The 25451-nt window shown below is 35.1% G+C and overlaps 1 protein-coding gene across 6 annotated transcripts in view; it reads right to left on the bottom strand.

Moving 5' to 3' along the window:
• Positions 1-1243: 1243 nt before the first annotated feature.
• BRD9 (bromodomain containing 9) overlaps positions 1244-25451 on the bottom strand; it is a 25114-nt gene continuing 906 nt past the window's right edge. Inside the window, exons 2-18 of one of the 6 annotated variants that reach the window (XM_063404299.1) lie at positions 25012-25232; positions 23330-23462; positions 21602-21662; positions 20524-20668; positions 18518-18628; positions 17605-17780; positions 15470-15559; positions 14504-14636; positions 12214-12289; positions 10813-10908; positions 9928-10060; positions 9029-9140; positions 7368-7406; positions 6847-6918; positions 5464-5566; positions 3556-3723; positions 1244-2811 (exon numbers count right to left, since the gene is read on the bottom strand). In XM_063404299.1, coding sequence (XP_063260369.1) covers positions 2711-2811; positions 3556-3723; positions 5464-5566; positions 6847-6918; positions 7368-7406; positions 9029-9140; positions 9928-10060; positions 10813-10908; positions 12214-12289; positions 14504-14636; positions 15470-15559; positions 17605-17780; positions 18518-18628; positions 20524-20668; positions 21602-21662; positions 23330-23462; positions 25012-25232 — 1970 coding nt within the window. In that variant the 3' untranslated portion in view covers positions 1244-2710. The remainder of the gene's footprint in view (positions 2812-3555; positions 3724-5463; positions 5567-6846; positions 6919-7367; positions 7407-9028; positions 9141-9927; positions 10061-10812; positions 10909-12213; positions 12290-14503; positions 14637-15469; positions 15560-17604; positions 17781-18517; positions 18629-20523; positions 20669-21601; positions 21663-23329; positions 23463-25011; positions 25233-25451) is intronic. The other 5 variants (XM_063404307.1, XM_063404316.1, XM_063404325.1 and 2 more) reach the window with 5 other exon arrangements.

Genomic DNA, 25451 nt, shown 5'->3' with positions numbered 1-25451 from the left:
TTTTTACAAAACCCCTGAATTGATTTTTCAAAACACCCTGGGAATTTCCCCTCTATTTCAATGGCAGCATATGCCAGCTGAGGGGAACTCACATAGATTATTGACATATGGTGCCACCTAGCTAGATGTTACACATTATGTATTACAGATTTGAACGGGGTGCCACGGACACAGAGTCATCTCCCAAATGAGCCAAACAGGAAATATCTACCAAACACACTAGAAAGGAATGGCGTTTATCTCAGATTAAGTAAATAATGATATGTGTTAAACAAACTCACAGAATTAAATAAAATTTTTCGAATTCTTAGTATTTAAATAAGACCATAAGATAAGAGGCCTTGACTGGTTAGTTCAAAGCTTTTCTGTGTATATGAACTCACCACCTGCAGAGACAAGAACAAGTAAGACATGGCTTAGGGAATTTTTTACCCTTCAAATAAGGAAAGGACCAGCAAATTTCTTCTTAAGGCTTTTTTTCAAATAAACCAGAATCATTTGGAAAATGCATCAGTGTACCCCTGGTACAAGCATAGGCACATACACCTACAAAGAAGAGGAGCAAGAGATTCTCTTTTAGCTCAAGAATCAGTAAAAATGCACTGTGACAAACAAGTGACTGAAGGACGTTACTTCGACCACTTACTTTAAAATGTTAGCATTTTTTTACCAGAGGCTGCAAACTTGAGTGCAATCTTTCTATAAAATTTAGGAGAATGAGATTTCTCAAAGAAACATGAAAGCTTTTCTTGTGGCATTTAGTGAGCCAAATCACGGGTCTCAGTACATTCAGCAAACAGGTTAATGTCTGCCACTCATGAGAAGGCACCACAGCAAGAACATTTGTATTTGCTTCTGGGAAGAAGCTTTTCCCTGGAAGCCTGGGGAATGCAGGCGGTTAGGTCTAGTGAAGGGATTGTCCAGCACCCATGGAACAGCAGTCGGAGATTGCTGTGCATAAGTAACATTGCTTAAGGGCCAGATAGGCCGAATAAATAAGCAAACTTCCCTCAGGCACAAAGTGCTCTCTGGCACAGTAATGATGCAAACAACATCCAGCCTTTTATACAACCAGCTCACAGAGCCCATAAAGGCTGATCTACAGAATTTCACTGAGTTTGAATGCATTCTGTCTGAAATCCAAGGTGAAGGTATCAAATAAGATACTTCACATCATTTCAGTTTTCAGAACACTGCAGTTCAAACAAAAACCAAAATAAACCAGCACTTTCCTCTAGAGGGGTATTTTAAACATTCTCCTGGGAATTTTATTCAAGAACTACAGCAGGCAATTCAACAGCAAGCGTTTCAATAAATATTTCCTCACCATAATTATAATTTAGAGTCTATTACAGGAATCAATTTATATTTGCTGTAAGAGAAATCAGACTTACTGGAGACCAAAAGCACATTAAAGACACTTTTCAACTGAAATTGTTTTGGGAAGCTGCAGACTGACACAAGGCTGTGTGTCCATGCAAACCCTCGCAGCAGATGAGCCCAAGCACACGGCCATATACATTCCTAACAACTCCCAGACAGAAAAACCTCATTGTGTGCTTCCTTCAGCACTCCTGCTTGGAACGAAACAATCTTCCTATTTAGACTTTTATCAAGACTTTACTATCAGTTATCTGACTGACTTCCTTGACGGTTCCTAAAAACTGACAGATTTTTTTGTTTATGCAGCATGATTAAATTTATCTTTTAAAGCAGCACATGAATTCAATCCAAAACTCTTTAGCATTTCAGACTTAGTAGAAGGAAGTAAACTTTTCCATGGCAAGAATAAGAGATTTGCTATACTTCAAAACTGCTTTTCTGTTTTTATTAATATTTACAAAATAATGTAAATTCATAACAATTGCTTGCACATAGCAATAGTACAAAACCTCACAGTTTCAGTATTGATGTATTATAAAAGTTTTATTTTGGATTTATTGAAAAGCACACCTTATCCAGTATTTTTTCCATCCTATGAGATATACATATCCTATTAAAAAATACAAGTATTATCTTTTCTTTGTCTTTCAAGATACAAGGGATACAATAACATTCATCTCTTTCAAATCCAGGGTAGAAGTTTTGTAAACGAGCATTTTACTGGAACCACCAAGTACTGTTACTCTCAAATTGAGTGGTCCCTAGAGTGATTAAAAAAAGATATAAAAATGTGGGCAAATGTTAAAAACAATTTCTACATATTATTAGCCTTAGGAGATGGAAAACACAATAATGATCCCAATTCATGCAGTTCTTTGTTCGTCCTCGGAGATATTCAGGTCTTAACCTGAACAGTAGATTAAAAACAGAACAATTATCTACAGAACTAGCTGATAATTGTACTGCAAACATTTAATGACTGCTGCCATGATTCTGGGAAAATTATCACTTTTCAGTGTCTATAAAATATCAATTTTTCTAACACGTTATTTGCTGTTTTTCAGCCAAGATTCACACACCAGTAGATAACACTCTCTCTTAACAAACAAAATGAAAGCAGTTCTTGGAACATTGCTAATGACATTATGCACGAATTAGTTTGGGGTTGGGGTTTTCTATATGTTTGCTTGTTTAATCCTGCATACTTGATAATATTATACAGCAATCCTCATAGAAAAGAGGACAAAAATGCAGTTTCTGTCATGGACAAAAACTTTATAAAAACATAATACAATTAAAATACAAAATAAATATAGTACATGTCAGATTAGTTACTAGTAGCATTTGAGGTTTCTGGAGACTGAAGAAATTCATAGGGATCGTGAACTATGTCTTGCTGTTCTCCAACACTCAGATGAGAGGGGCTTCCTGTTGAAGAAGAGGAAAAAAAAATCACAACTTAAAGAAGTACAGAAAAAAATATGAGACATTTACACATATAATCAGCATGGTTATTTCAAGTGTTCCTTTTAGACTTTTAAAGTAAGACAGACATCTGAATTGTATTTAAACAGGAGATTATGGAAAAGAAATCACAAGATTCTTAGTAATTTAGATAATTTCTGGAAAAGTAATCATTATGCTATTACTCTGAGCTGAATAATTATACAAAATGAGTATCATTCATCCAACATCTTCTACCTTCTCAGAAATGGCACCAAATTCTTAAACAGTATGTATACTATCATCCTGTCTTATCACAGAATTTTACAGTTGACAATGAATTGCTGTTGTAGAATCCCACTTGTTACTTGTTGCACACAACTATGCTGAAGTAAAATAATCATTATATACTCCTTAGTGTAACTAAGGGAATCAAATGCAAGTGCTTATAGGGATTTGCCAGTGAGTTATCAATTTACTTCACAATTACTTCAATCACATCTAATCAAATAATAGGAAATTTCAATTAATAGTCTTAGTTCTGGATGTCAAAAGTATGTCTTGTTAGTTATCTCTGCCAGGCATATTTAAAAATTAAAACATGATCAGTCAGCACACTGTTTTATCAGAGCAGTTTCCCACAAAGATTTATGTAAATTACAATGTAAGTTTAAACCAATTTCAAATAGAGCTCAAGTACTGCAATTTCTGTGACACAGCTAACTTTACCAAGATGATGTTGGTCTCTTTCAGAGGTATTGGAGAGGGAACTCAAATTGGATGATGGCCGGGATCCCACTCTGTCAGCCTGAGCCTCATGAAGGTCCTGAAGCAGTTTAGTTGTTTCATCCAGATGTAGATGGTTATCATCATGATCAAGCTCCTTTTTCACTTTTCCTAAGAGCCATCAACCCAAACCCATAATCAGTACATGTACGTTGACCCATGAATTACCAGGTCACTATAAAAAAATTTGAAACTTAATTAACACAAGCATTGTCTATACACAAATTACCTCTATCTTGTATTTTCTCTTGCACTTTTAAAAAGCAACAGCTGCAGACCTGTGCAGTATTGGAAGATGAAGAAAAGAGCCACATGGAAATGGCTGAAACGGAACTGACTCCCAGTATTTAAACAGCTTAAATTGTCTCCCTTGGCTTTTAAATCCCAGACATGGACAGACTGGCCTGGGTTGGAGGGGACCTTAAAGGCCATCTCGTTCCAAACCCTTCCCATTGGCAGAGATACCTTTCACCAGACCAGGTCACTCAAAGCCCCACCCAACATGACCTTGAGCAGTTCCAGGGATGGAGAACCCACATCTTCTCTGGGCAACCTGTTTCAGTGTCTCACCACCCTCCCAGTAAATAACACATTTCATTTGTGGCAAAAGAGTCGGTAAGATCACTTAAATAACTCAAAATACAGTTAAAACAGAACATGAAATCTATGGAGGCAAAGATATCCCCATCACAGAAGGTTCTAAGAACAGTATCTTCTCCAGCTACACTGATTTTGTAGTAGGCCAAATTAAATAGTGAAATTGGAAAGAACTAGACGTATGTGCCAATATATGCTATTCTTTCATATGATGACCTAAAAAAAATTCCCTCAACTGTAACAGGAAGATAAACCCCTTTCCTTCTCTTTCTTAAATGTTAATTTTGCAAGCATTATGATAAAAATTAGTGTCATAAACTCTCTCTGGAAGACAGCTAATCTAGCAGTATGATTATTTACAGAAAGGCCAAAGAAGAAAAAAAAAAGCAGTTTTCAGTGGTGCATGAAATTTATAGTTAGACTGATATGTCCAAACATTATCTATAAAATGGACATTTATTTATTTTTTACTGAACTGCAATAAAATTAGAGTGAGACAGCATAATCAGAGCTTACAATTGCTTTTCAAGCTGCACCTATGTGAGAAATTTGTAGAAATATTTTTTCCCTTTAAGCCTTTGATTAGTTTGGTTGTGTTTTATAAGCGATAGCTTGGCCTCTTTCACATTCAGAATTAAAAGCATCTTAAAACATAGACAGGTTGTTTGCTTGGATTACATTTTTGAACCAGATCAGCTCAGCTGCCTGCAGAAATGGCAACAGTACTTCTTGTGGTATTTAAAGGATAACTACCAAAAGCACGTACTTGAAACAGCATCCAAATTCTTTTACACAACTGAAGATAAGGTTTATACAGCACCAGTAGTTTCTTCTGATTTTTGCTTTGGGATATTCCAAGTGGCAGTATGATCGGGATTCACATACTTGCCTAATTCTCAACTTATTTTAAAAGACATCATATGAAGCAAAATAATTTCTGAGTGAAAGCTTAGCACTGATTCTTAAAATTTATGTTACTACGAAGACAAGAAATATAAGCAAAGCTATCAAAATAATAAGGTACAAATACCTTGTTTTCTTCAGTTGTACCAGAAAAGTTAGCTTGGACAACACATGGATGTCTCAAAGGAAAAAGCAAAGTTTCATTTATCAGCCCTAGACTTTCACCTTTGTCAAAAGTATACTTATTACTACTTTTCAAACACTTTTTTTAGTCTTACCAAATCCAGCTATCATTTTGTCTAAATGGTACAACTAAACCATAATTGATGTCTTGTATATTTAGTTACTTACCCAATGAATTTAACATAGAAATATCAAGAGAGACATCTGAATACGGCTTCATGGAGAGAAAGTCCAAGTCAGAAGTGTTACTGTCTCCAGCAGATTCTCCAACCTATTAAAATACAAGAAGTAGAAAGATTAGCAAGAGTGACAAGCTGTCATGTTAACTTTACAATGTTTAAGGCACAAATCCGTTCTCTCAGAAGTGTTATCTCAACACCTGAGACTGGAGCATACATAACCGTCTTGGCTAACCTGAAATTCAGAGACAGCTCAAAAACGTTCCAGTCAGCTGACAGACCAGTCACATGAATGGCCAGGGATGTCACAGTAGTCCAAGTCTTTTACCTCATGATCCGGGACTGCTGAAACTCAACTACATACTCAACTGACCCATGTCTCATGGCAGGACCCTAGCAACTGGAAGTAGCAACAGTGTCCCTCATCTTCTCCATATGTGAACATTGGATTTATTGAAATTTTTTGAACAGTGGGCCTCCTTCTTCACAGTACTAGCTGGAACTGGCCTCTCTATATTTTTCCTATACATCTGGATAATGAAATACAGCCTGAATTTACAATTCCCTTTCTTTCCACACCCATTGCACTATTGCTAATGTAATGGCACAAAGGAAGAAATCAGAGTCACTAAGCTTCAAAACCGGTTCTAAGGGAAATCTCTGAGGCGGTTTCAGCAAAAGAAATGAGACGCTCAGGTAAACACACATCCAGATATTATCTTCTAGATATACAAAAATGAAACCTAGCACTTATATGAAATAACTTAGTCACCCTCCACAGAAATCCACACCTTTCCACAAAACATAAGGAATATTTGTAAAACTATGAGTTTTTTTTAGTTGCTATAATGTGATCCATGTAATTTTTATGTGAATTGCCATGGAATGCAGTGCATATCTTCTGTTGTCACACATAATTCGCAAGCTAAAATCAGTACCACTTAAAGAAAGATTTGATTAGTAGCTGTAAAAGTATAAGATACGCATTATTTATCCATACTTTCTAATAGACATTTTCAATGGATGTGGTAAAACTGATTAATATTAATGGGGTTTTTACAACTTTACAGCAGGCTGAACCTCAAATATCAATCTACAGGTCAAGTTTTTTTTTCAGATTCCTATGTGATCTTTCTGCCTCTGAGACTTAGTTATGCATGCTAAAATAAGCTGAAGAACAATAAAGCCACAAACAAAACCAGACTGAGTATCAGAGAATTAATTTTCAGTACTGCAACCTTATTCTAGATAATGTAATTTTAATATTCAACCTCAGATTGTGCACGGAAACAAAATAATGTCTCAACATTACTTTTTTGTTTATGTATTTTTTTTCTTGTTATTTCCCTCCCCTATACCCCAAGCATTTTACCATAATCTGTTTGGAAGAATCCAGACAGGTATTACGCAACTTGTGTTCTTCTTTTATAAGAACTGGAAGAACCTAAAGAACAAAGCAATACTTTAGATCTTAGCATTTTATAGCTTATATTTACTAAGAATGTTCCCTGAATTAAATTTGTGTAATTTACTGGTTTTCCACAATGAGGTGCTGGGCCATCGCAGAAAACTGCTACATTCTGTTATGTTTGAGTACAACCTTCATAAAAAAATGAAGGCCAGCTCTTCTCTAGGGCAATCACATACCAGTCATGCCAACAATTTGTAACTAACCAGGACAGCCTCTCTAGGAATAACCTAAAGCCTTTCCTTTCTCATATACTCCACTTATCAATCTTTTCTGTATTACAATACAGAACAGAAGCCCATAAATAAAGAATTTGAATGTTGCAAGCTCAGAGAACATAACTTTTTCTACTTTAAATGCCAAAAAACCCCACTTTTCCCAGTTAAAAACCCCAAACAAACAGACTGAGTATTAGCATAACTTACTTTAACTTCATCCAGTGGTTTTACTGAGATGTTTCGCCTCTGGAAAGAAAGAATACCAATCACTTATATTCAACACATGAGAAATACATCTTTCTTGTACCATCTCAAGTATATTCAAATCACACACAAAAGGAGACTAGAGACAGCTAATTTTTTCACGTATCTGTAATGCAATTAGAATGCAACGCTTGCTGTTCTTAAATATTTTAGTATTATGCATTTTAACTAATCTTGGAATCCCCTTATACTATTTCTTCTGCTCACAAACTTTATATTCAAATGCAGTATCTTCATCATTACTTCAGTAAATTCTGATCACAGATCATTAAGATTGTATTTTCAGAGTTACTAATTTTACTCAAATGCAGCAATACAAAATGCTCAAGCATAAAACACCATGTATATGAACAGTGAAACATACTTAATTGTGTAAAATCAGCGTATATCTATATATGTCACAACTGAATAGCATTTTCAAGTGTAAATAGCCTCAATCTCTCAAATTGACCATTTGAGAGATCTTCAGAAATTCTCACCTGGAATGACATTCATAGAAAAATGTGGTAAAAGGCAAAGGCACATTTTATTTTAAAGTTAGGTTGACTATGTTGCATACACACATTTCTATATGTAGAAGCGTATTCAAAATATTAGGGTTTAACTTTTTTAACTAATCCTTTACTTTTCTTCCTATTATATGTACCATCTTTTTCCTGTACAGAAAAAACACCCAGAAAATTCTAAAGGATTATTGGAGTTTTTCATTCTATTGTCTCCTTATTTCCAAACACCACCCATCCTATTCCACTTTTAAATCTGCAAAGACGTAGCATAATCTCATTTCCACCACATCAGGAAGCCTAAGTACTTTCCGTCTTTCCACCCTGCCTACCTTTCTTTATTCTTCAATCTTTCAGAGTGTCAGCATTTTAAATAGCAGACAATTATTTCAAACTAAGAGTGGTTTTCAAAGTGAAAATAACACGGGATTTATCTGCAGAAATTTTGCAATTTTTTAGCTTATTTTGTCTTGGGAATGCAAACATTCTTACTAGAATCATACACATTTCTGAGAAAACTATCTTCTCCAATCTTAGTATAAATCTTATCAGGAAAGTGCTTTTGTAAATAAGTTAAAAGCTTTCCCTGTAGACACACTACATGAATGTAAAAGTTAGCACTGGGAGGTAACGGACATCTGGTACAGTGATAATTACTCTGTTTTTTAACTTTACTTCCATGTTCCAAATAATTAATCCGTCCTTGAGAACTATATTTTGTCTTTCAACCAAGAAAAAACCCAAAACCTTAACAAAAGCATTGCAATGTAACTCAGAAGACTCTATGTACATCATGACATTGAGTGACAAGGCTGCCCAAACTCCATCCAGTTGGTTGGTCCCTGCTATGCTGCGTTTCCTGCATCCTCCTCTCTGCAGTCACATAGTGAACCACATTGGAGAACTGACCTAGCCAGAGAAAAGGATTCCTCCTTCGATGATTAATTCAGTCTCTAATTTGGTTTCTGGTTGCTTGAACAGCTAAAATTGCACTGCTTAAACTGACAGTGGAAAACAAAGCATCTCACACAGTATAAAAATGCCAATAAATTCATTGTTATTCTGGTAAATTTGTGACACTTCAGTGCACCCAGGACACACCTGCTTTAGCTGATAAATAGTTTTGGAATGGTCGCCACTAGTGATCTGGTCCAGAAGATCATCAACTATTTTCTTGCTATAACTTCCAGCATCCTTCACGAATTCTTGTAAGCTAGCAGGAATGGGGGATAAGCATTAGAGAAAACATTTACTTTCGTAAAAACTGCTTCAACTTAAAATATGTTTTCCCAAATACACTGCATTACACCTACATTTCCTTTTTTCTTTATCTCTTTTATGCTTCTTCAGGAAAGCAATTAAGGTTGTTAGGACATAGAGCTTTTTCTTTTATTTTAATAGAAAATAGATCTGCAATTTGTTTTTCACAAGTACCAGGAAATTTTTACTTGAACTATCACTGATGGTAGGTTAGTGGGTTAAAAGACAAAACACAAGACATAAAAAGCTTGAAACTATTTCTTTCCCTCCAAGATCAACAATTTAATGATAATTGGCATTTTTCTTTTTAAGTAGCTTTAACCCTTTTGAACTCCCTTGAAAAATATCGCTTTAAAGCCACTGAAATACATTACTTGTCTTTTCAAATTATTTATTGCAGGGTTTAAAGCAAAACACTAAATCTGTGGCAACCTATAATATACTGTGGTTGAAGACCCTAATAACAAGACCAGTAACAACCTTGCAATAAAATAGAATACCTTAAAAGGACAAATGGAGAACGCCCCCAAAACTTTCCCCACTGCCAACTATCCAAAATCAAGCAAACAAACAAAAAACCCCCCCAAAAAACCCAAGAAGGATGAAAATTAGCCTCAAATTTTATAGTGATTTATTTTAAAAATAAGTTTTAGGAAAAAAAATCAGGATTTGGAGGCTCTTAGCTGAGATCTAGTTTAAATTTCTTTGCAGGTTAGCCTTCCTAATAAGGAAGCCCTTACCTTAAGGCACACTGGATCCCAGTTTCATCACCATATGCTGAGTATAGGAGCTCCATCTCATCTGGTTTCAAATCATGGAATATAGAGTTGTTTTGCAAGGAAGGTGCTGTATTGGCACTGGTAAGAAAGGTTACTACACAGGTAGAAGACACAACAAATGATTAGCAGAAGTGTCAAAGATCACTTGGGGGAAAAAAAAAGATTGCGTTTTCTGAAATAGATACAGAAAGTACCACATATTTTTTGTCTCCAAATGAAAGCAAGAGCAGTATCTCAAGGACACTTCAAGACTCTACAATCAGCACAATTATTTTAACCATATAACAAATGTACTACTGAAAAATCAAGAACTAAGTTATTTACCCTATGCTGAGAAGAAAAAGGTTCATGGCTACATTCCCTTTCACATTTCTACATTTTGTGCGCATCTACTTTACCATTGGTTGCCAGTCCGTTTCTGGACAGATTAGAAACTATTAAAAACTGTCAGTAATACTAGGAAAAAACAATCAGTCCACAAAAATCTTTGTCATATATTACAAAAATGCAAATTGCTGGAAGTTGTCTTTCAACTGTAAGTGGAATGACTAAGGAAAACCTATTTCCCCCAGAGGAAATGGACTATCATTACTGGAAATATTCTAGTGTGGCTATAACACTAAGGAAAAATATTAATCCATAAACTGCTAATTAAATTACATTTAATAACCAAAAAGTTCTATTTAATAAAAACTGGATTCTGCTGTTGATAGAATTATTTTATGTTATAAAAATAACCAAGTGAACTTTCATTTGGAGACAACTATAAACTGAAATTATTTTATATCAAGTAATTGCTTGAACATTTAATAAATACAAAGTTAAAACACAGTCTTTGGTATTTACCTTTATTTCTTCGTTCATCTTTGAAGCCCAGTGTAGTGAAGCCAGGTAATAATTTGCTTGACAGCGAACTCAGATCCACTGGGTGAGTTTCTTCCTCTAATAATTTGATTTAAAAGAAGGCTTAGAAAAGCACTTCATGTTTACAATTTATGACAAATAATTTTAGAGTTGTAACTAACAAAGAATAAATGTGTTTTAAACTATACATTAAGGGTAGGTACTGTAATTCAGGTTCTCCATTTAAATTTCAAACAAAAGCTATAAATATGCTTCCATGTCATATCCAGAAGATCTATGACTTACTTGAGTTATTTCACTTTTAAAGTATACAGCAGCATCTGTATACTAATTATTTTAGTAGCTGATTCACAAACTTTTGAGATTCAGATATTACCGAAGTGATAAAAGGAGTATATTGCAGTCTCTTATGTTGACTTAGTGGTTGTTTGTTTAGACAAGTCCATTACCATCACTCTTTAAATGTTTTCAGTGGCATAATTTCAGAGGCATTAAATCATGGTGGGGTTTTTTTTCAGAAATACGTAATAGGCAAGATAGCAGCCAAAATGCTCAATTTCATTCCACAAAAATTTACCACCAAATGTAAAAAAATTTAGCAGGTTAGCATCTCTCAATGTGATTAGTCAAAAGCATTCATATATACATCAGTGAAACAAGAGGAAAGCTGTGAAAAAAGTCCAATCTCAAAAGGTGCACAGAAGGAAGTGAAAAATCAACATGACACTCAGCACCAAAAACCTATTGTATTTTACTCATTACAAATTTTCAATATTTTTGCATCTTGAGCTTGAAATTAAAGCGAAGGAAAAGCATAAAACAGTATAAATAACATAATGGCAACAGAAAAAAACCCAACAAAAAACAAGAGAAAAGATCAAGGAACTAAAGAAAAAGGAATTACTCAAAACCTCATAAACTTAAAACTGAAATTTAGCTAATGACTTAAATTAGGTAATAAAGAGGTAAAAGATTATTCTCAATTTGCATCTGTGCATTGCACATTTACATAGGATTGCAGTATTTTCATTCACCTTTTGTCATTAGATACTAACACTACAGTGAACTTGCAGTAAAAGCTCATCTTCCAAGCTCTTGATAAAGTTGTAGCAATGTACAAGTGCATATAAGGAGATATTATTTTATCTTCTCACTGTTAGCATCATTTGTTTTACACAAAGCATCTGAAGAGTGAAAATATGAAAGACAAACAGAAACACCTTTGGGATATTTGGGAAATAATTAATGAAAATAGTAATATTTTTTTTAACAACAATTTAAAAACCCCTATACTACACAGGATCTGTATCTACATTTAAGACTCTAAAGCCTGTTAGAACATTCAAGACTGGAAATGATTGCTTGAAAGAGAATGGCTTTTACCTTCAGCTTCTGGATCAGATGAATTTACTACACTAAATAATAAAGTTCCATCTCCATTTTTTTTCAGATAACCAATCTGTGAATAAAATCAGAAAGATACATGAGGAATCATTCAAAACTGCTCACACTCAAGGAAAGAATTGCCCATTTACAGACGAAACTATAAAAGGCATTTTTAGCTGTATTGAGATACTGCACTTTGGTATTCCCTTTTTCATACAGAGAACCTTGAGTCACAACTATTTAACACCACTTAGCAAGTGTTTCAGAATAGAAGACTTAGGAGGAAAAGTTCATACATCATATATACAATGCCTTATTCATCTTTCTGAATCAGATCTAAAGTTTTCACCCAAGACAAACACAATTCCATTATCATTAGCACAGAGACAGCCTTTCTGACTGCTAGTCTAGAATACACATTCTCTTTAGAAGCAGATCTGTAACTCCTATCCACAAAGTCACTGCTTATTTTCAAATGCAGATTGAATGCTTGTTTTCGTGCCTCACTCACAACTTCCTCTAATTAGAAGTACTTTTATGAACACACTACCAAATTCTTCTAGAGGAAGAAGTGCTATGACAGACCTATTGAAGTAGACAAGCACAATGTTAAAGACAGATATGAAAGACAACAGAGCACACCAGGGTCTGTAAAGTCAGAGCCAGATCTGATGCAACAAGCAAAGCTGATGCGAGAAACCAACTACAAATGAACTGAGAAAAAAAAAATACTGTATCCTGTCAATATTAAGAGAAAATGAAAACTGTTCTCTCCCTACAAAAATACTAGTAAATACTTCCAAGGAGATCAACAATAAATGTCTCCTATTTTGTCTTTTATCCCCTTCCATCCGAAAAAGTTTAAAACTCTCTCCGTACAGGAGGCCAAAGCTAATATTAGCATACAATAAAAACAGAGGTAAGAGATGCTGGAAAGAGAATGAACAAGAACAATATCTTCAAATGATAGCAAAACTTAGCAATGGTTGAATTCCAAGAACATACCAGTGTTACCTAGGTAGGTTCAATGGGACATGCAGTGGGGCTGTTGAGCTGATTTAACAGCCTTAGCAATTAAGAGCTGAACACCTTGAGAAACTTCCTTGAAGTTTGACTGCATCAGCATGAAAGACTGTTATTGCTTCGAAGAGATTTAAAAAGCCACTCTTACTGTGGAGGTTTCAAACACCCTTCTATCCTAGCAAGTCTTCTAATTATCCAAAGAAACAAATATATTGAAGCTAAGCCTTCACTCACTACTCTTTGCAGTTTTACTTCATAATGCAGTTGAGCCTAAATTGACTGCATAATCAGGGCCACTGCCCAAGAAGTGGACATTTTAGTTTGAAGACACAACACCACTTTTGCTTCAAAGTAAAGTTTCTTCTGCAATACTTTTTAAAGAGGTGGAAAATGCAGGATGTGGACACATCGTGATTCTTTTCTCGACTGCAGTGGCCACTAGAGTGACAGATGGGAAATGGGAGCAAAGGTGGGAATAATTCAAGGGCAAGAGCATCTCAGTACAGATCTGTAGTGAATGCCTGGAGCATTCACTCCAATCCTAGCATAAGGAAATGAAGGAACCCATCATCACAGAGCTAAAAAACCCACAGCCAGAAAAATTAATCCTTCAGAGAAAACTGCACCAACAGCACCATGAAGCTTGTCCTTCTAACCCTTGGAAGAGCACAAAACTCAAATACACATAACAACATCAGATCCACATTCAGGACTGTCAAACTTGCTATCTAAATCTAGTTAATAAAAGATCTTTGTATTTGGTACTCATGCTACAGCTGACAGCTACTACTTGTAAATACAAAACTACAAGAGTTTACAGACTCATTAATAACAGTAATTTAACACTAAAAATATGTTCATTCCTGCAGGGAGAGGGGGGGAATCCTTATAGGGATTCCTTCAACCTATGTCATAGCTCACTTTTTCTGAGGCTGCAACAATAAGAGAAGTGTGATGTGATTTTAGTCACTTTCAATGCTAAGGGCTGCAACTCAAGATTAAGCAACATTTCACTTTCCTGCAAGTGAATTTCCAAAGATGTTCAACACACAATAGAATCTGAGATCCATTTAGGACCCCCTACATAGGCTTTCAGTGGAAACTAAATGATAGACAACAGCAGTACTGTTATTCCACACAGAACATATAATCCCAGATGCTCCAGTCTCAGAAAGCCTAACAGTAAAGCCTGCTTCCTAACACGAAACAAAGCATTTGATAGTCAGGCACAAACTGGAACTGTAAACTGCCATGTGCAGTAGACCTTGCTATTGGGTAGATATCGATTAATCCTATCCCGAGCTTCATCTGCTGCATGTTCCACTAGTGCCAGGACATGTTCTTCAGCAGTGCTGTCAGTCAGGCTGCACGCATTCCCCTCGGGTTCAAAAATGCAGCTAAAAGAGAGAAGAAGAGGAGCTGTAGAAATTAAAAGCTAAAACAAAACAAAGGGCTGAATTCTGGCTTTTCTTAATAGAACAATCAGTCCCACTATTCTCCCAGTGTCAGTATACTTCAGCTTTTAAGTGGAATTATAATCATATTATAAAGTTTTGCAGCAGAAGCTGTGAACTACCAAACTACTTAATTTCAAAAATATAATTGTTTCTGTACCTTGATGAAAATGAAGTATAAAATGAAGTACATAACAGAAATTGGGAGTAAAACTGGCATAAATACAAGGTGAATGCTGTATGCCTCCTTAGTCTCCCACATGCACAAATACGCTATTTTCAAAAATTCCAAACAGGAAGATGCAGAAAATAAATTATGTAATGAGGGATAGAAACTGTTGCTTATCAGAGAAAAAACCCAACAGGCTGCATTTATAATAATTATGTCATATAGCTGCTTGCAGAAGTAGGACACAACTCCAAGTCTAACAGGGAGTCCTTTAATTCCTATGTTTTCTAGTATTGGCAATTAGCATTCCTAATCTGTATCAATCACACGACTGCTTGTAATTGAAATTACAGAATTGAACATTTATCTTTCAGTAGATCCCTTTTCATTAAAGCTCCAAACCAATAAAATCGTAGCAAATCAGCATACCCAAGAATGGAACAGGACACAGCTATAACATAAAATCAGAAAAAGGTAGTATCATAAAGAGAAGTGTGAAGATATCATAGAATATGGCAGTCTTCGTTGTATTTTATATATAAAATAAATGTTGTACATCAAAGTATTTCAGGGCATTATATGGACATTAGACACCAGGGCCAAACACCTTAGGTACTGGGTAGAGCATCTCCTCACACCAAATCCATTTCTCTCTCCTGGGTTATCTTCTTCCATTTGCTTAGCTAAGAATTTCTCTCTGTATAGAGATTCAGATCCGATACAAAAGTAAGTTTTGCTATTAAAGACAATAAAAAGATCACAGGATGATACTATTACAAAACAAATGTGTTATACTATTTTGTTTCATTGAAACTTTAGGAAAGAGTGTACACAGCAGGAAACTCCTCAACAACTGGCACTTTCTATTGCACATTACAGAATACTTAAAGGACAAAAATTTTGAGAGAATGCTCAGAAGATTGCAACATTCAAAAACTAATTAAACATTAGGATGTTCAAGTGATCATGTCACTTTTTTCTCTATATAGAGGGCTAAGCTGCTTTAACACTTTGCGAGCATTGATTTAAGCTCCTTCTCTGTTTGTAACCATGAAAAATATCTGCTATTAGGTTTGGTTTTCCCCTCTAAGGCTCTTATTGTTCATCAAAAAATACAGTGTCATACTACAGCCGCAAAAATACAAGCATTTAAAAGTTCATGTTAATTAGAAAAGAACCAAATTAATTCCAACTACTGAAATTATATAAATATTGCAAAGAACAGGAAAGTAGATTCATACTACAACTGATTGCTGAGAAAGTGGTACCAGGATAAAATTAAAGGTCATAATTTTTAACTATCTGAACTGTATGTTAAGGTAGATATTAAAGACAAAGCCACACTGTGTGGTTTGGCAGTCTCAATTTCTTGCACTGTGACAAAGAACAAAGTTATTCCTGTGGCAGAGTTTATGCAAGAATTAATGCCAGACACCACACAAACCAAATTATTGTGTCTTATAAAAAACCACTAACAATCAAAACCCAAAGCACCTCCCCCTCAAGATTTGTTTACAAAAATGTGCTTTCACGTCAGAAATCACGATTTCGATCCACAGTCCATTAAACAAAGGACAAATTACACTTTCTTAATTCTCTATGATATAGTAACAGATTAGTTTCTGTATGTTATCATTAGAATAGCTTCCACCATAGATAATTACTGCTTAAAATTATTTTTGAAGATACATGTTGCAGGCTTCTGTTTCAAAAAAAAAAACCCTAAATTAGAATACGACTTCTTCCATCAGGATTAAGGATTACAAAAATGCTGAAAGTATAAAAAATGAAAAATGGCTGATGAGAACTCGAAAGTTCACTTTGAAGAAATATGAAACAAGGTATATTTCATTTTTTATACTTTCAAGATTTACAAAGAAACCTGCAGAATGCATCTACACAACCAGTTTATTTATGACATAATTAGTGATGCTCCGTTGCAGTATTTTTTCCATAAAATTCCAGTTGATAGAATGCACTACAATTTAAATTCATGGTCTATCTTTGGATGTCTATGCAAGCACACTGAGTAACGTAAGTTGGTTGTATATCATGGTTCCTGCTAAAATCTCATAAAATAAATCAACTAAATTCAGATTTTAAAAAAACTTTTACTAACACTAGACTTTAGCTATAAAAATACGAATTTGTGACATGGGGGTACCTATTAGCTGGAGGATTACTATTGCACTAGCAATGTATTTTACCAAGGAGCTCAATATGATTTCACTGGGGAGAATGTATCATCTGCTCCAGAAATAATGTCCCATACCTTCATAACCTGCCAGACAAGGTTAAAGTTAAATAAAATCACTCACTGATCTGGGGCCACTTTGCCCTCCTGGAAAGAACCTCTTACATTTTGATGAGACTACTTCAGGAAAGGAAAAAAAGGGACAAAATGCAAAAGGTAATTGTAGCTATATCCAAAATAAAATATCATTTTAAATCTTCATGAGAAGAATCCATTCATTATTTAATACAGATATAAAGAAGAATGAAAATATCTCTATAGATATTAATTTTAAGTGTTTGAAAGAATATGCAGTAACTTTTTGCATTGTTTGCTTCAGGTTAGGAATCACTGGGTTATTAGACAAGTTCTATACATAAATATAAAATTGCCCATTTATCTTATGGACCTCTAAGGAAAAATGCTGAGTGTTTTCCTCAATTCTTTGCTGCTGTGTAATACTACAAAAGCTGCAACAAGCCAGTAAGCGGGCCCATTAAAGCTTTTACCTAATAACTTCTTTATTTTGCTTTTTGGATTTCTTAGTAGTCTCTGCTTGTACAGGAACAACTTCAGGAACAGGTTCTTCAACTGGTGTGTCTTCATCGCCCAAAAGAGCTGCCTGCTGAGAAAAATCCATGTCCTGCATAAACGACATGCTGCGCTTCAAAGCTAACAGCCGTTCCTAGAATCAGAAAGGACAGAGCAGCAGGGACTTAACCTTTCCCTCATAGCCAAGGTGCTATGATAATGGGATGGGATGGGAATGGCCATGGCCTTATTTTGTTCTTAATGTCTTGTTTCCAATGGCGATGCAACATGATTTGGTCATGGTAGCATGGCATCAGAATTTCTGCAGCCCAACTATCAAGAGAGAAACAAACAAACAAACAAACTGCATATGCAAAACCAACTATTTTACACAAAACTTACCACCACTGTAACGCGTGCACACACACACACACACACACACAGAGCAGCTCACACAAAAACTTAATCTGACAAGCCAGCAACCGTATTAAAAAGTATTTGCAACACCTCTTAAAACTCTCTTATACCCAACACTTTGAAAAAAGTAGTGCTTTCTTGCAGAAATAAAACTTAAATGAGATCTTGCTTACAAAGTTTCAGCCAGAAGTATGATTTTACACTAGAGTTCAATATACGTGGATCATAATTGCTTCCAGCAAAAGAAACTCTTACAAACTTCAGTGGTGCAGATAAGGTTGAGAAGTAAGTAAAAATTACTGGGTTATAACAAGAATGCCATCAACCCCTGAAATACAGCAGCACTAACTGGCACTGCTATAATTGATCACAGAGGGATGAAATAGCCTTTACCATTGTTACTTTGTTCCTTTTAAGTATGGTAACATAAAAACCCTCAAAGTTTTTGCTTTTTGTTTTTAATAGGTCTCTTACTTTGCTCATCATCTTAAAGCCTGTGTGCAGTATCTTCTTGGCTAGCTTGTAGTAAACAGTATCTGGTCTGTTGTAAGTCATTGCATTATCACACATCAGTTTAAAATCTGCCTGTAAAATACAAAACAAAAGAACTGTAAACATTTCAAGTCCTTTGTTAAATGACTAGAAGATACTACTCCATCTTGGCAACTCATTGAAGAACACAGTAACATTCTAGCAGCAAGCTCATGAATACAAGCCAAAAGCGGAATCGCAAAGTTTGAGCCTCTTCTACCTCTTCAGGATGCTCAGTTTCCTTTAGAACTGACTTTTTTTTTTTATGTTTATTTAAAAAACACTCTTTCCTGAATGCCAAGCATACATCTTCTCCTTAACCAAATGGACCAAACATTGGACAGATCCACCAAGGTAACTTTTTACAGCATTTAAGCTCTCTGCCTCTAGTTACTAAGACCATCATAAAGACAGAAATTGACAAGGTGACATGGAGGAGCAAACTGTGGGCCAAGAAGCAGACAAGGAAGTGTAAGTAAGCTAGACTTCTAGTGATGGCCTTTGAAGTGCTGCAGAAAAAGCCATTCTTTTGCTTGCCCAACTTTGAAGTAAATCCTTTTTTTCTGAAGCAAAACAAATGAGTTTTCTGCAGCAATTGCCCCTCTTCTAAATGCAGTTCTTCCAGACTCTAGAGAGATTATTTGCTGCCTTGTGACTAGCTTCAGCTAGTTATATTAGACAATTAATCTTTTGAGCAGACCTAGTTTCAGAGGTTTAAAACCTGCAAACCTCATTTCTGTATTAAGTTTACAGCTTTGAAGTTCTGTGTAATTAGGTACCCTCATGTTTCTAGAAAGGGAGTCCAATTCCTTTTTCACTCTAACATGGGCAGACTTTTAGGAAAGTTCTATCACTCCTCTGACTACCAGCAGAATCCAAGTCCTTGAGAAAAAAATAACTTGTCAGCCTAAAAAATACTGCTATTTTATTTTTTTTAGGTTTCTATCCCACCAGTTTCAGTACTGCAACCTTGCCTGTAAATTTACAGTCACAGAGCTCCCACCCAAACTTCCCTTTTAAGCTGCTGAATAAGACAAAGACAATCCACCAAGACAGAATTTAGAGACCTGAAGCCATTTCTGATGGCAATGCTATCATGAATCCTTTTTCACTATTTCCTATAAATGTGTATAGCATATTTAATGAAATGGAGTAATAATCTTTGTCAAAGCATCTGTAAGAGATGTACATCAGCATTTGTTCACTTTGCTGGACATTTCAAAAAAAAGAGATTAACCCTGAGAAACAAGCCAATGCTCTCTTGCCAAGGCTACCATTCAATCAGCATTAGTCTACAAAAAAGCAATTCCAAAGGCTGCTAAGAATTCATGACCTTCATGAATCAGTTAAGAGAAATACCTCTCCTTCCAGAGCTAGTGATACCATGAAAACATTTCTTACTGCACAGTCTGTAAAACCATGATGCATCTAATAAATTATTACAGCAATAACAATACACTTAATAACTAAGTTAATTTGCAAATAAACTTGCCAAGTAAGTTTCTGCCAGAAGACAATTTCAAACGAAGTTGTATGAAAATCAGGATAATTAAAGATAAAAAATATGTAGTTGTTATTGACTCATATACAAGATGCTTCAGTATATCCACAGGTGTCTTGCAGATGGGCCCAAATTACACTTAAACAAATCTAACAAGGTCTAGATAAAAAAAGGACAAAAAAAAGAGCTCAATGGCTTAAGTCTTTGTGATAATCTTATTCCTGTTGAAGTTCAGCAGCATAAATTCCGCAGAACTTCAGAAGACATTCTTGGTTTTCACAGTAATTTATAGAGTAGAAGCTGACAGATTATTCATAACACACTGAATATACAAAAGTGCTCAGTTCTGAAAAAAAGAGCATTAATTAATGTACGAAAGGCTATTACAGTTCAAAAGAATCTTCAGTTTCTTACGAGTTGTGAAATATCTAAATCGTTATTAATTCACCTTGAATTCAGTGACTGATTTGTATTCATTTGCTGCAATTTTTTCTTTCATTGTACCAAAATCCATAGGGTGTTTTATTATCATGGAATATCCAGGAGCAATAGCATCCGTGACTGGAAAAGCAAAAAACCCATGAGGATCTTTCCTAAAAATAAAAAAATACATTTAGATTTACAGCAGCAAACAAAATGATCCTCGCTTTTATATCACAATAATGACACAATAGTACTACTTAAAACCAAAAAACACTAAAAACATTCTCATAAAACAGATCCATGTTTGAAATTTTTCCTGATAAAGGAGAGCATCTTGATTTCACATATGTAGACTCTTTTCAAAAAAAAATTCTTGAAAATTTTCAACAAAAATGTCTTTCAAATCAATTCAATGATCAAATTATCAATTCAAGCTAGTTCTTGTGTTTCTTTATTAATTCTTGTATGTTTTCTATGTCTCTACACTCCAACTTGGTCTTTTGACTTCAATGACAAAAAAACCTCAATTCTTCTTGTTCATAAGGTCCTCTAAAAATAATACGTCTAATTTTTTAGAATTAGTTCCAAATTCAGGTTATTGCTATTGAATAAAAAAGGAATTTTTTTAAAAACATGAGGTGCAGGTTTAAGAAAACAATAAAATAAAAATCCTCTCCAAATTCAGAAGATTAACAAGTAACTAGGTCTAAATTTGCTTTGCGTCTGACAGTGGACACTGAATAAAACAAAATTTAACTAAACAGTTCCATTTTAAAATATTGTAGAGTTAAAACTGGCTTTCAATTCCTCAACTAAGTCATTTATATTTAATAAATTTATAATGGCAATGTATCCTCTGCCCAAAACACTTATTTCCCTGCCCAGTGCTAGAATTGCAAAGTTGGTGATAATTTCCCTCAACTTGTCTTTAAAAACTACTAGGTCTGACATGGTTGCAAAGTTAAATATATTACAGCGAGTCTCTAGCCACCAGTTTCAAACAGAAAACCAGGACAAGAAGTTGCCAAGTCACACATACAAATATGTAGAAGACACAGCCAACTATATAGCTACACAGCTATAGACACAATAACATTTACTACCTTTGAAGTTGGCGAAGGAAGTGTTCCAGTAATTGCTGGATTGGTGTGCTCTCGTTTTCAGCTGCATTTTGAGATGAAAACACAGATAAATGCAATGAAACAGCATATGCATATATTTGTTTATTTAAAAATATAAATACCAGAGAGAAAAATCTTACTACAAGTACAGATTGTACTGATCCGAAGTTGAATGTGACATGGATTTCAAAGCAGAAGCACATCAGATTTCTAAGCACACAGCATCTATTTCTTCTTTTATTTTCTGAGCTTCTTTTTTAATCACATTAAAGCCTAGTACCCATTAAGTCAGATGTAGTGCTAAGTTTAGTAGCATTAAGAATATGTATTAATAAGATTAAAATAATTATGTTATATATTTTTGCAGAAAAAATGAAACTTGGTTGCTCAAATACTGCAGTTGGGAAATCCACATTCTTACAACGTGTTCGCTGTGCAATTTTAATGGTTTCTTCACCATAAACTCCATGCAATTCTCTAAACCTTTCAATCACAGAGTGACAAAAAGATGCAGACTTTCCTATGGCAACATAGGAAACAATTACAATTTCACTTCCTGTACAGATTACACAGGAAACACTACATGTTAATCACCTGTTACTTCAGAGAGACTGCTTTAGTAAAGTGTGAAACATTAAAGAAGCGTCAAGAATTGAAAAGACATTTCCTTTCTTAAACAGAACAAGTCAGGTAATTTATATGCTTTCCAATACCATTTTAAAACCAGATGAAAAGAGAATAACAACAGGAATAGTTTTTATAGTGTCAGTTTTTAAGGCTCTTGACTACCCAGAGACATAAAACTCTGGCCTGAAAATTCCAATTACCTTGACAGCTAATGGTCACTATTCCTCAATTTAATGTGTGGTTACAATTATAAAATGCTTTGGGATTACTTGACCAGTCAAAGGGCAGTACTCCAAAGACAAAAACCCACAATATTCCTAAAAACACGATTTTTTGCTACTAGGTTCTGTTTTCAGGTTTCTGTGTAACTGAGATGTAATTGAAAGTTCTCTGAAGTAAAGGTTTCCACTGAGTAATGCTGAGTTTTAATTACCAAGCAATGCCTACAGGTGGTAAAAGCATGGCAAAATCTGAAAAGATTAAACATGCAGAAGCTGCCACACACAACTGGCAAATATTATGGCTGGTGATAAGAATTAAAGAAGATTTGTAAATGAAAACCATGTGTGGTGTTTGGTGTCTACAGTCTTTAGAGACACACTATCACTTTAACTTCCTTTCCATGACAACAGAGATACTAAAACTCCACATAGGTAAGAAAACAAAAAAACACCATAACAATACCTAAGAAGTCTCCACAAGGGAGACTCTTCCCCTTGAACTAAGTGAAATTTAATTACAGACCTTCTGATCACTGTTGTGTAATTGCTAAGGAGAAGGAATTAGGGGAGCACTACATGCAATAATACTTTTATAATAAGGTTTATTCTGCCTACAAACAGAAGCTGGAGACAGATGTTCTTGGCAACATCAGTCACCTGAAAGCAGACCTACTAAAACATGGAAGCACCAAGAGGAATATTGACTTTTCAGCTAGCAGTAAGTTCTGAATGTTGGAAAAGTAAAGTCCTTACAGTTCAGTAAATCTTCATTAAAATTTTACACTTGGGTACCTTTGACAAAAACTTTGTTTTGTGTGCTTTTAAAAAGAACCAAAATAATTTAATCTTTCATGCTGCTCACCTGGCTGAGTTCTGCAAGCTCTGACAGGACGATCTGGAGGAGGTTCAACCTCCACCTTTTTTCCAGGATCAAAGTCATCAGTTTCTCCTTCAGTGTCACACTGTTCCTTCTCCCTTTTCCTCTTTTTCTCTTCCTAGGACAGCAGAGAAGACGTATTTTAGAGGGATGTATTTGGAATGTGCAATCCCCCAGATTAAAAGGTAAGAAACAGTATGTTTTTAATTTGGAATACTCATTGAATATCCAAGTCATAATATGGTTTAAACAATACTACATACATTTTTACTATTACTTTTGCAATTTTCTTCTCCAATTAAAACTGTACTGTTAATCTTTTGCCACCTTGTATTTAATACAGTATCATTCCTGCATGTTTATTGAAAGGACAAATTCTGGAGCTATTTATCTGTAAAACCACATGATAATAAGCTAGAACAGAAAGTTAATTGACTATTGAGTAAAAATCAATCTGTGGCTCTGCTCTCATCAGTGTATTTTTGTTGTTTGTCACATTAAACAGAAATGAGTAAAATATGTGACAAGTCAGCCAATGAAAGAACCATAAGAAACAGTGGTGGTAATTAATGATCTCTTCCTGAGTTTTAAACCAAACGCATGCCTAAGTCGTTCCCAAAATCTCACAATCATTATTTACATTTGCACAGAAAAGCACACTTTCACTAACCTTCCTTAGACTATGGTTTTGTTACTTAGCTATCTATTAGCTTAATTTGAAAATATTAATAATGAAGTTCTCAGAAAAAAAATCCAAACAACCCCCCACTCCACAACTCAGTAAAGGCAATTGATACTGCAAAATCTTGTATGAAGGACGAAGTTTTGCTACATTTCAAGTCCCAGCCTGTAACATTTGTACTAAGAAAATCGTGCACTATCTGTGCTGCAAGAGCTTCTGAACCATTCTATGAGATCTGTCACTTCCCGCTGATTTTTTTGTTAGACTTCTATTACTTGGAATTGATAGATGTTAACCACAAACACACACAAAGTAGCACCGAAAAATCTGTCACACAAGAATAATAAAACTATGTGACAGGAAAGAATTAAAAAAGCAGAAAGGTCAGAGAACCATTACTACACAAAAGAAATACTATTAAAATTAAATTGTACAAGTAAAGGTGCTGTCAATGCCTTACTGCTGATTTTCTCCTCAATGTTCAACACAGACAACTAAGGTGACCACACTACTTGCTACTAACAAAGCCACAAAGCCTAAGCACACAGGTTATTCCAAGAGTCAACCAAGTAATGTACCACAATACTCAACAGGATCAATTTCAATGCCCAGTATCTTGGCACACTTCAAAATACAAATGCAGCCTAGATTTATTTTAAAGCTGAAAATACCCTCCCTAAAAAGATAGCAAAACATGTTTGTGACCTGGCTGAAATACAGAAGCATGTATTCAAGGCAAATAAATATGGAAAATAAAGTCATAAGGAAGATTTTACATTGTTCATAGAACCATGAGAAAAGGTATTTCCTTTAAATGGCAGAAGTATACTGACACACAAGGGCTCTCTACATTTCTGAATTGCTATCTCCAGACAATAAGCTTCTTGCAACAGCGATTTGAACAAAGGAAGTTCTGCACCAGATTTTAGACCTGATAAGCAAGCATGAAGGCTGGTGTGTCTGAATGCTAAAAATTGCAGCTTACCTTTCTCTTTCTTCTTTCCTCATCATCTAGATGCTTTTCTTTTTCCTTCTCTGACTTTTTCTTCTTTTTTTTCTTCTTTTCTTTATGTCGTTCTCGCTCATGATCTGATCTATCATCATAGTAACTAGAATCATGCCCTGATCCAGCAAGTTCAGTGACTTCACTGCCTCCAACTTTAAGAACCAGCTTTAAAGGTTTTTCCAAAGGCTTGTCCACATAATCTAAAAAAAAAAAAAAGCAAAACAACAAATAAATGCACCGGGAGCTAATATCACACAGCAATTACAGAATCAGTGTCAATTAGGCCAGAAAAGACTGCTGAGATTGAGTCCAATCTATGACCAAACACTACCATGTCAACTAGACCACGGCACTAAGTGCCACATTCAGTCTTTCCCTAAGCACCTCTAGGGACAGTAAATCCACCACCTCCCCGGGCA

Source organism: Prinia subflava, chromosome 1, assembly GCF_021018805.1.
Source record: "Prinia subflava isolate CZ2003 ecotype Zambia chromosome 1, Cam_Psub_1.2, whole genome shotgun sequence".
NCBI classification, from domain to species: Eukaryota; Metazoa; Chordata; class Aves; order Passeriformes; family Cisticolidae; genus Prinia; species Prinia subflava.
The sequence above is the reverse complement of the archived record's forward strand: the minus strand, read 5'-3'. Positions and strand labels throughout refer to the sequence as shown.